This window comes from Monocercomonoides exilis (assembly GCF_001643675.1).
Source record: "Monocercomonoides exilis strain PA203 chromosome Unknown scaffold36-1065637, whole genome shotgun sequence".
NCBI lineage: Eukaryota > Preaxostyla > Oxymonadida > Polymastigidae > Monocercomonoides > Monocercomonoides exilis.
The window spans coordinates 797,973-809,688 of NW_027150581.1; the positions used below are offsets into that span (position 1 = coordinate 797,973).

At 34.2% G+C, this 11,716-nt stretch overlaps 2 protein-coding genes across 2 annotated transcripts; one reads left to right on the forward strand and one right to left on the reverse strand.

Annotated features, from left to right (window-relative positions):
• Positions 1 to 2,995: 2,995 nt before the first annotated feature.
• Positions 2,996 to 8,194, forward strand: MONOS_1821 (uncharacterized protein; the record flags this gene model as incomplete). The annotated part of the gene is made up of 1 exon (XM_067871207.1): positions 2,996 to 8,194. The coding sequence occupies one exon, from the start codon at positions 2,996 to 2,998 to the stop codon at positions 8,192 to 8,194; it is 5,199 nt and encodes a 1,732-aa protein (XP_067723733.1).
• A 1,171-nt stretch (positions 8,195 to 9,365) lies between these two features.
• On the reverse strand, positions 9,366 to 11,700 carry MONOS_1820 (uncharacterized protein). Its single transcript, XM_067871196.1, has 9 exons — positions 11,531 to 11,700; positions 11,415 to 11,460; positions 11,208 to 11,339; positions 11,059 to 11,144; positions 10,779 to 10,985; positions 10,578 to 10,598; positions 10,171 to 10,509; positions 9,958 to 10,072; positions 9,366 to 9,733 (listed from the first exon to the last, which is right to left on the reverse strand). The coding sequence occupies exons 1-9, from the start codon at positions 11,669 to 11,671 to the stop codon at positions 9,516 to 9,518; spliced, it is 1,305 nt and encodes a 434-aa protein (XP_067723734.1). The 5' UTR covers positions 11,672 to 11,700; the 3' UTR covers positions 9,366 to 9,515.
• Between the last annotated feature and the right edge of the window lie 16 nt (positions 11,701 to 11,716).

The following is an 11,716-nucleotide window of genomic DNA, read 5'->3' on the forward strand; positions in this document are numbered from 1 at the left end:
AACGATTCTTGAAAAAACAATTCCAAAAAAAAAAAAAAGTTATGATTTCAAACATTATCACCCACATGTGTCACTTTGTGACTATTGAAAGACAAAATTTATTTCCTGACGGACTGAGATATAGATTTCAATTCCGAACCTCAATAAAGAGAACAACTATTTTTGAATGCAAATATAATAAAATATTAATCAAATATGCGAAAAATTGAAATACGTTTTTAAAAAGGCTATTGACAAAAAGACATATTTGGAAATTTTTGATCATCGGTCAGTCAGCAACAGTCAATGGAGTCAGTATCTGGTGGAGAAGAAATTTTTATTTTATTTATGAAAAAAGGTGAAGTTTTAAGAATATAATAGAAAGAAGAATTCAATAAATATTTATTTATTTAAAAAATACTTCAATAAATTCACAAAATTAAATATTTTTGAAAAACCATAACTGTCTTGGATTTTCAATTACTAACGGACGTGATATATGCTTTTTTGTCTGTAACACATGTTTGGTTTGAAATTTTCAAAACAATTTGAAATATTATTATTTTTGTTTCCAGTTATCTCACACAAAATTTCTTTATTTGTCGAATTTTTTCAAAAAAGAACCTTTTGATTAATTTTCGAATAAAAATAAAAATTTCATATTTTTTTATTATATTTCTGTTTCCCCTTACGAAGCTTCACTTAAATAAAAACAATAACATTGTCAATTTTTTTTTATCACGATTATAAAATTTGGAGAATGAGAACAGTAATTTGAGAGAAATATGAAATTTTTTTTTTATTTGAAAATAAGTCAAAAGAGAATTTTCATAAAAATAAATTCCGACACTTGAGAATTAACCAGATTTCATATAAAATTAGTTGTCGAATGACAAGTTGTAATTGTTGTTGGAAAATTTAATTATTTAAATAATAATGAGTGATTATTCCATTGATTTTGGTGAAATGTTGAATTGTGTTGAAATTAAGACCCAACAATCGAATAATCAAACACAAACAAAAACAAAAACTAAACGAAACCATATAAAAAACAAAGCAAAATAAAACAAAGCGAAAAAATTTTTTTATTTCATTTATAATAATTATTATAATAATTAAAACAACAAAATGGTAATATTAAACAGATGAAAAAATAAAACAATATCAGAAATCTGATGGCATATGCATTTATGAACATTTTTCAAAGAATCTTGGCCACAAACTTCAACAGAACACACGCTGAAAAAAATATGGGTATTGTCACATTTGAGTTGAAAAATGGGTGATAAAATTTGTTGATTATTTCGATATTTTTCTGAATCAAGTGTGTTTTTGAGAACACCGAATCCTCTTTGAGTTATTGAAATGCATGTATTCTTATCTGTTATTTCTTTTCTGTTTTTTCTTTCATTTTCAACAGTCGGAAACAGTTTGTAATTTTTATAAAAAAGATTATAATTTATTTATTTTATTTTGTTTTTTTTACACATCGATTTAAGTATCAACTGAAAGGAACATATTTATTAAATCAGAAAGTTTTAAAAAAAATAGTTGTTATTATGATAATTTCCAAACTACCATTTCAACAAATGAGGAGTATTTATTCAACATTTTCAACTGTTCAACTCATCTTCATTTCTTTCAATTTGTATCCGAAGAATATGGAAGCGTTGCACAGATCGATCCAATAACAGTTTTAAGTGTTTCAACAAGTACCATTATAAACTCACCTTTCAGTCACACCCCATTTTTTACAAATGGAGGATTAATCCACTTAAAGAACATCTCTTTTTTCAATCATATGCCCAATTCAATCTGCCAATCAATCATTACTGGTGAAATTCAAAATAAAGATTCAAAGAATCATTGCTCTGTTTCACTTTCTCATTCCTCATTCAATTCTCATCGAATTGATTCTCCTCCATTTGTGAGTTCCACAGATGCATATTCTTTATCCATCACAAACTGTTTTTTTTTAAATCTAACATCTCAAAGTGCGAAACGAAATATCCCTTCCAAAGAGTATGAAAACGTAGAAATAACTTCAACTAATATTATAAACTGCATTAATCCTTATAACGGATTGATAGTCACACCAGCCCAATCTTCATTCATTTGCAACAATTCATCATTTGATAAGTGTAGTGCAAACATTTCAACAAAGATTTCTTATTCATCCGGAAACAACTCCTTTAACGATGATTTCTTTTCTATCAGTTGTTCTGGGAATGGAGGAGCTATTGAATGTAATCAAAATGCTTCGTTGAATATTTATAACTGTCATTTTGATAAATGCAATTCCACAAATTATGGAGGAGCCATTAGCTTTGAATCAATAACAGGTTCATTTTTGTGTGATCATTGCATTTTCACAAATTGCTTCTCAAACGAAGGAGGCGCTATTAATTATTTGAATAATAAACAATCAACAACTCAATCAACATTGTTTTCAACAAATAGTGGAAACGGAAAAGGGCATATTATAATGGGCTATTTACAGAGTGGATCTCATTTATTTCAATCGAATATTTTTGAAAAAGGCGAATGCCACAAAGAGTATACTGGAGCATTTCACACATATAACATCAATTCCAGCATTATCCTCTCAAATAACCTATTCCAACATAATACAGCAAAAACGTTTGCACCTTGCATATTACTTGGGCAACAAGGCGATAATGAAAAATTTTCATTTCAATGTACATTTTGCTTCTTCCAGAATAACACTGCACCTCAACAAAGTGGAATGGATGTTCACATCACACAATACATTGCTTCAAATTCTTTAACAAAAGATAATTTTGTTGAATGTTATTCTTTGTCCCAAGGAACAAGAGTCGTTCGATGTATCACACAAAACTGGTACACATGCAAGGATTCAGAGACACTCGATTGGCTTCCAGATTATCAAACAGATTTTCAGATCAGAGCTCATTTCAGTGAAGGAATAAATCATGATGACTGTGGTTTGGTACCTTCTTGCAAAACTCTGAAATATTCTCTAACAAGAAACACTATGAGCGCAAACATTACAATCCTTGCAGATTCCTGTGAATTCTGCGAAGAAACAATTGAAGTTGGTTCAGGACTTGCTTCAATTGCAGGGCATTCCAGAGAAGAAACAATCATCAGATCCCTCGAAGGAAATAGTGTTTTCACGGTGGAAACTGGCACTTTGGATATTAACAACTGCCACGTGAAGCATATGGATGGAGTCAATGGTTCGTGCAATTCTTTTTTAGAGATGAGTGGAAACGGAAAAACAACTGTGAAGAAATGCGACGTTTCTTGTGTTGATGAAGAGAATGAAGTTCACTCGAGTGCATTTAAAATGAATGCAGGATATACCCTTTTGGAAGAAGTGAGAATGTTTGAGATGAGATTCTCCAGTTGCAGTGCAATTGCTTTTGAACAGGAAGCAGAAACATTTGTATTGGAGATTATTTTGACAAACTTTAGCAAATTAACAAGATCAAATGGAGATGGGTCGATCGCTGAAGGAAAATTGTCCTCTGGAGGAAAGATAATTGTATCAAATTGCATGCTGGAAGAAAGTGTGTGCGAAGATGGTAATGGAGGGGCATTGAACATTAATGTGGAAGATGATGGGAAAATTGAAGTTAACGGAACAGAATACACAAAGTTTTCAAAATGTAGAGCTCAGAATGCTCAGAGTGGACAAACCAGACAAAGTGGATATGGAGGAGGAATTTATGTTTATTTCTCTGATTCATCTCACTCAATTTCGTTGACAAATGTTTCATTCGAAGAGTGCGGTGCACTGGTGGGCTCTGATATGTTCATTAATGGAAATGTTTTGAAAGAAATTGTGAGCAATGATACTTTTAATTTTTCTCTTGACATGAACAACCTGTCAGCGTTGAGCGGGATGGAAAGATCAGCAAGCTCAACAGTCATATTTCCACTTGTATATTTCTTTCGCCAATTGAACGGTTCAGCGCATGTGAATGGAAGTGAAGGAACAGATTTTAGTGGTTGTGGCTATATTGACTGTCCTTGCAAAACAATTGAAGCAGCCGCACTGCGCTTTCATGATCAAAAGAGGATGATTTTTTTGCGTCAAGGTTTTATTTTCGATCATGAAGTTCATTTAGAAGATCATGAATATGTAATTGGAGAAGAGAATCTGTCAGTTTCCATTAGGATAGATGGAAGTTCCGAAAAGAAATCTGATGAACTGTTGCTTGTATCTATTTCAACAACTTTGGATGGAATCTCTTTTATTCTTCCATCCTCTCTCAATCAACGATCTTCATTAATCCGTTCCTCTTTTGATTTGTCCAGTCCTTCCACTCTTTCCATCAAGAAATGTTCATTTCTTCTTTATACACCAGAAGTTATATCTTACGAATTGACCTATTCGCTTCTGTCTGCAACTGGAGGAAATCTCATCATTGAAAGAGTTTCTGCGTCAAACCTGATTTTTGGAAGATGCTCTGCTTTAACTGTTTTATTAGTAACACTGAATATCACAGAAATGACTCTGTATAAAACACAGGCAACTTCAATTTGTGGATTGATTTCTCTTGGGAAAGAAAAATTATTCTCTTCAGTCATTTCATCACCAAATGCCTTCATCGACAAAATGCCCGAATCAACTGATATCCTTGTGAATAATTCAAACTTTATCAGTTGTGAAGCTCAAAACTCGTTGAATGGAGGCTGCACGTTTATAGAGTACCGCGAAGGAATGAAGTTAGAGATCAAAGACTCTGTTTTTATGCAGTGTAAAGCACCAAGAGGAAAAGGAGGCGGGGTGTATCTGAACTGCGGTTGTGAAGGTGAATTGTCATTTCAGTTCACGGACGACGTATTCAACATGAACGATGCATTGAGCGGCAGAGACATTTTTGTGTATTGCACAAGCCTTGAAGCGCAAATCAACGAGAAACAGTTCAATTTCTGCATGGAAGAACCTATGTATAACACAAAAAATGCTATCTTCGGTTCCGATATTCAAAGAGGGGCAGACGAAGAAGATGTGAACATCATTGATCTTATCTTGCGCTATCTGAGCGATCTGATATTCATCGGCAGCGAGCTAAATGGCGGAACAATTCTGAAGGACTGCGGACGCTCAACTGTGCCTTGCCTCACACTGAATCATGGGCTGGGACATCTGATGCAGTCTTTTGAAAGTCGGATTGTTGTGAACGGAAGCAGCACAATCAGCAGTGAATGCAACCTCCAAGATCTCAGCATACGCAGTATCTCCAAGGCAAAAACATCTCTTCACGTCAACTCTGATATCAATCGCACTCGAGACAGCTTGATGCACTGCGCAGGAATTGTCAGGATAGAAAGCCAGAACTTCATCTTTGAAAAGTCCTTCAGATCACTTCACCTGGCTTTCTTCTTTTTCAACTCTGGTGAGGCAATATTCACAAATTGCTCGTTTAGGCCTGCTGAAGCTGAATCTGTTCCAAATATTCTACCAGATACAATGGCTTCAATCCCTTTCATTCTCATGCTCGTAGATTCATCAGATGCAATTTTACAGTCATGCGAGCTGGAAGACTCCAGCTGCAAAAACTCATGCTTCATCTGCAAGAATTCAGCAAAACTCCAAATCCAAGATTTCTTATGTAGACGAATTGTGCTCAATTCTGCTCTTGTGATAGATATGGCAAGTACCGAACTGTCTCACATTTGCCTTGACACTGTCACCTGCATGACATCAATATTTGAGTCCAAAGGGCTAAATAAAAACACCTCTCTCGAATGGATCGATGCCAGAAATATAACATTGAAGAAAGGAAGCGTTTTTTCAGTGTATGATGCAGTTCAGACAGAACAGAAACAGCCTTTTGTCAGGAAAAATATGTCTTTTTCTTCGTTCAGAAATGTCACAAGCTCTGATAGTTCTTCAACAATTTTCACGTTTGCATCTCGAAGTTGTGAAGTTTTCTTGCAGAACTGTAGCTGTTCTTTGAGTTCATCATCTGGTGACAAAGGTCAAATTGCTTCATTTTCGTCGCTTCCGAAACTCAAATTGGATTCGTGCACATTTGATGGGGCATCAATCAAAGAAAACGAAGCTTGTCTTCATGAAAGAAATCATGTTGATTTATTTCACAATGATGCTTCAAATCATTCCGAAAATGAAATGAGCCTCAATCCACAAAGAAGCAAGATTTCATCTTCAACTGTTTCAGAAATATGCAGCTGGAACTCGTCGATTGTGGATATAACTTGCTGCTCAGTTGAAGACGTTGACTCTTCATTCGTCAATGCCCCATCTGGAGCATTATCAGTATCAGGTGGAGATATTCGACTGAAAAAAGTGGAGTTCAGAAACAATTCACCATCAATTCATTTCTATGAATCTGCCCGAAGAAATATTCTCTGTGAAGATGCTGCACAGATTGATGTGGAAAGTTTGAAAAAAGATGATGAAGCAGCAAGTAGATCTTCGTCGTGGATCCTAAATAATGGTTGCAATCTATCTGGCATTCCATCGCTTATGGCTTCTCCCTTTTTCATTCCTGTTCTTCATTCAATTCGAGCACAACAATCGGAAAATGAAATCGAATTGTTCTTCGCTGGTTCTCTTCTTCTTCCTTGCAATCTTTCTTTCCAAATAATAATTTGTTCAGAAAATGAAGAACATATTGAAACATATAATTTTGTTGTTGATGATTATGTATCAGAAAATGAAATCCATTCCTCAATTACTTCTTCAGACTTTGCTTCAATAACAGGAAACACTGAAGTGAGAGCATGTATTCTGTTTGGGAGTGCAGAATCTCCTTCATCAACACAGTCATTCGTTCTGAAAAATAAAAGCGAAGCAAATGCGAATGGAAATGAAAGGATTGCCGAAGGAGGAAAAGAAGGGAAATCGTATTGGTTGTTGATTGTTGTTGTGCTTGTTGTGATATTATTGATTGTCCTTATTGGATTTATTTTGTTTGTAATTCGATGGAAGAAGGTGAAGAATGAAGCAGAAGATCTGAGAGAGATTGTGAACGATAACATCAGAAAGGATCCGAAGGCGTTTGAGATGGTGACGATGGAGATGTCACCAGAGGAGCAGTGGAGGAGAGCAGAGAGGGAGGCAGAGAAGAAGAACGATGAGAGAATCAAGAAGAGGGTGTATGCGAAAAGTTTGGGACATTCAGAGTCATCGGAACATCTTCTGTCTGAGAGTAGATCGACTGAATACATATTGGGGAGAGACTCAGACAAGATTCCTCAATGGATGCTAGAGAAGGTTGATGAAGAAGAAGATGAGGAAACAAGAAAAAGAACCCCATCGCCATCCATTTCATCCACTTCGACAACAGACACTTCAGACACAGAATCCACTTTTGTTCGAGGGGAGGATTTGTGTCCAACCACTTCATCAATGTCGAATCTGGTGGATGCGATGGCCTGTTCATCTCCTCATGAGAAATTGATTGTGGATCTGAGGGATTCGCTGTTCATGCTGCTTCATGGGAAGAACGAGAAGAAGGAGATGGCGATAGGCACTCTGAAGGAAAGAGAGCAGACAGCTGCCCAGGTCTTGTTCTGGGTGGCCAATCTCGCCCTCCACTCATTTTCCGAGATGGACAACCCTCTTCAGTCACTTGTCAATCTGAGCCCACACATTGTGCTGTTCTCTGAGCACATGGTCATCTGCATTGTGATGCACTCCGACTTCTCATCTGACGATGATTCCGATTCATCCTCAATATCTTCCTCAACCGTTGTCACATCAGCAAGTGATGATAATGAGGAGGAGGATGACTCTCTGCCCTCATCTGCATTTGAGGATGAGGACGACAATTTCAAGAAAGAGTGTCTGAGGTGGAAGGCGCCAGAGCTGCAGATGAACAAGAAGATGGGGGCAACAGAGAAGTCGGTGGCATTCTCGATCGGGATGATGCTGTGGGAGTGCCTGACGCTCCAGATCCCGTTTGGGGAGTATGAGGCAGAGGCAGCTGGGCAGAAGATCGTGAATGGGGAGAGGCCGAACATAGAGATAATCAGCGAATCGCGGATGAAAGGAATGGTTGAAAAGGCGATGAGCATGAACGCAGAGCATCGCCATTCTTTGACACAGATCAAGCGGGAGTTTGTGGAATTATTTCCTCAAAGTGCAATGATATTCACAATAACTGATGCTATATGCTTGGAAGAGCAAAATAGCAACATTGATTCAATGATCGAAAGACATTCATCTCAGACTTCTGCTTTGAAAAAAGATTAACCAATGTTGTCTTTCAAAAAGAGTTAATCTATTCAAAAATGCAAGTACGATTTCATAGATTTCATCCTTTTCTCTGAATATATGAGAAAAATCTTCTGGTTTTTATCCAATTTGTTTGTTGCTATTAGACTTTGTTAATTTCGTAATTTTTTTATTTGTTGAAGCAGTAAAAAGCTTCTTGAAGAAAATTTGTAAATATAATTCTGTATAACTTTTGTATTACTGCGTCATTTACGTAATGTTTTCATGGTTGCCGTTAGCACTTCAAAAGACGAAGCAACTTTCTTTTTTCATGAGAAAAAATTTTCTTCTCTTTCTGCTTGTGCTATCTCTGATGAGATACTCGAGCCTATGGACATTATATCAATATGAAAATCTCTGTTTTTCTTTGTTTATTCAGCTGCAGATGATGTAGGACAATTAATTGATTATTGTCGGAATAAATTTTCAAAAATTCGTAATCAATGCTGATATCACACAATTATTGATATTCATTTTTTCCCTAATGACCATTGAAATTTCTTTCCTTTCGTTCGAATGATTCTCAAATAAGTAAGAGGGTTCATTTTTTAGTCTCTTCCATATGTGCAAAGATCTCTTTCAGAGACAAACCCGACCAGAATAAAAAACGTTCTGTTTTGTCATCAGACAATAATTCGACTTTAAATACCACATCTTGTATAAGAGATGCAATAAAAGCGCATAGTGGACAAGTTTGAAACATGTGATTTCACAAATCTTGATTCAAACGTTCAAAAACGTCTTTCATGAAAAGTTAATAATTGAACCTTTGCAAACCTTCAGATAATTTCCAAAACATATTGCACATTTAAATCATATAATTGAAACATTGCCACATTAACTTGTATGTATTTAATCAGCGCATTAGCAAGAAAATCGATATTTATCATTTGTTGTTTTAAAAATTTCGTTATGGAACGTCAAAAACATTTATAACTAATTTCATCATTTGCATTAAAGTACTTCATATTCTAGCTAGAAATTATTATCCATCTTTTATGACAAATAATTTTATGAACAGATTTTTTTTTTTTTAATAAGAAAATTTATTTTCTCAAGAAATTGCATAGAGTCAAATTAATTCATTTCTAAAAAGTAAAGGTCAAATAAAGGCATAAGTGCTTCATCACTCTCCTAGAAAAGAAAATGATTTCTCCCTCTTTTCAAAAAATTTTATTAAACAAATGAATTGACACTTAAACCAAAACTTTTAATAAAAAATTATAAAAAAATTAACAACAAGACATTACTGCAAACGAAAATGAATTTTTAAATTGCTTGCTGAAGATCTATTCCATTTTCACACTACGTCTATGTGATGTAATTTCTTTTTTCTATGATGCTTTTTATGCTTTTGTGGAATTTCCCGAACATTTTTTTCGTGAACATCATGAGAAGCATTCTTCAACACAGTCTCTTCAGAATCCAGGTCATTGAATCGCCTTGCATCAGTCTTTGTCATCTGCTGGTACAAGAAGGAAACAATTCCGCAAAGTACACCCACAAACAATAGAAACCCTGAAATAACACACGAATAAACAAATGAATTAATAAGAATCGTTGATTATTTTTGAATAGAAATACTTCAGCCAAAAATTCATTTATTCACAAAATGATGTCTCCATCAAATCATATTTGCCATTCATATGAACAATCATTTTTTATTATTTGTCTTTATTTTTTTTCTTATTAAATATTTCTTAACTTTTTCTATGTGTGTGCTTTATATTTCTTTGGCATACCATTTATCCCCCCCAAAGTGAGTGTGTCTGTTGTAAGTCTTGTAACATATTGATTTCTGTCTATTTCTGAGAAGTCATTGACAACATCATACACATCCTTCAATTGAGTCAAATACTGACAATAAACAAAATATTCGCCATATAAAACACAAAAATAAAATTGATTAATTAAAAAGTGATAAAGTCACATAAAACTAATATGTTTGAACAAACATCATTATTTCCAATGAGGATGTTATTTTCCATATGCTGCATGCGAATCAGAATCAACAGAGACACAATAAAAAGCCCAACAAGAGACAATGAAATGCATAAGAAGAAAAACAGTGAGGCGATGGATGAAGAGAAGAGTGACTGTGCACAAGGGCAGCAGCGCAGCAGACACGAAGAGCAAGACTGTTCTGAGTATTCATATTCCATTGAGAGTCGATCAGATGACTCAGAAAAAGGGATTGTTGTGGAGTGAGATGAGGAAGACGAAAAAGCAATTGAAAATAAAAGGATTGCGTAAAGAAGGAAAAGCAGTGAGAATATCAGCAAGGCAAGAAATGGCTTCACATGTGAATATAATAAAAAAATAAATGATGATGATTACTAAACAAATAAACAGCTGTGCATACCCATTGCAATGGCTTAAATTTCTTTTAAATGTTTTTCCAAAATAAATTGGAGAAGAACAATTGTATAATCAAACACAAACATTGAAAATAAGTAACATAAAGAAATAAAAAATATTATTCACAAAAATTTGAAAATAAATAAAACGAAATATTTCAAAAGTTTTTGAAAATATTAATTTGAAAAAAACTTTCTTTTCATACCAAACAAGAAAGTGAAGTAGCCGCAAATAAAAGTGTGATAATGGCATTGGTTATGACAACAACAGAAGAAAGTGATTGCGACAAATTGCGTATGACACCCTTTTTATTCATGATGCTGAAAATCACCAACATTATTCCTGATGATATCACAAGAAGTAGATTCAATATCGGCACAGAAACTTTTCGAGACTCAGATTCACGTGCTAGCTGTTGCATAAAATGAACAACAAATAAAAGTCACTTCAATGCGAAATAGCAAAAAAATTGAAAAAAAAAGAACCTTATCTATGCAATCAAAATTATGTGAGTCGCAACTGTAACTGAGAAGAGATTCCAAACTTGTCAAACCATCTGTCGTAGCAGCTCCTGTACAATCAGAAAAATATAAAAAAAACCTTAATCAACTTTGGATAAAATGATAAACAATACTTTGATAAAGAAATCCAATCGTGAAAAATAGGGAAATTCCACAAATCAAAGACAAGAAAAATTGCAAAATTGCCATTGAAAATGAAATTTTTGTGAATATTCTATTTGATTTTGTATTTTTATGAGAACAATCTAATTTATTTAAAAAAAAATTAAGAAAGTTGAATTATTTATAAAACAATTCTTTAAAATAATTTGAACACAAACTTGATAGTATGCCAAATACTGGTGCAAAAAACGCAAAAGCTCCATTCTTATAAATAGTGTTATATGGAGATTTTCAAATAACATGAATGAAAAACATTCAAATATTTAAAGCACACAATTATGCATATCCAATTGAACTGAGAATAAGCAGAGTAAAAAAATCCGACAAATACAACAGAAAATGCAAGCAATAAAGATGCTCCACATATTATATAATATAAAACTCGTAGGACAACAGAAGAAGGAGTTTCATCCATGGCATTGTCTCGGAATGGGTATTAAAGAAAATGTGAAGGTTAAGA

Excerpts from the sequence above, each read along its gene's own strand:
- MONOS_1820 (XM_067871196.1), bottom strand. The coding sequence starts at position 11,671 with ATGGATGAAACTCCTTCTTCTGTTGTCCTACGAGTTTTATATTATATA. Across the intron at positions 11,340-11,414 it reads AGTATTTGGCATACTATCAA|ATTGTTCTCATAAAAATACA; the intron begins GTTTGTGTTCAA and ends TAAATAAATTAG. Across the intron at positions 11,145-11,207 it reads GATTGGATTTCTTTATCAAA|GAGCTGCTACGACAGATGGT; the intron begins GTATTGTTTATC and ends CTGATTGTACAG.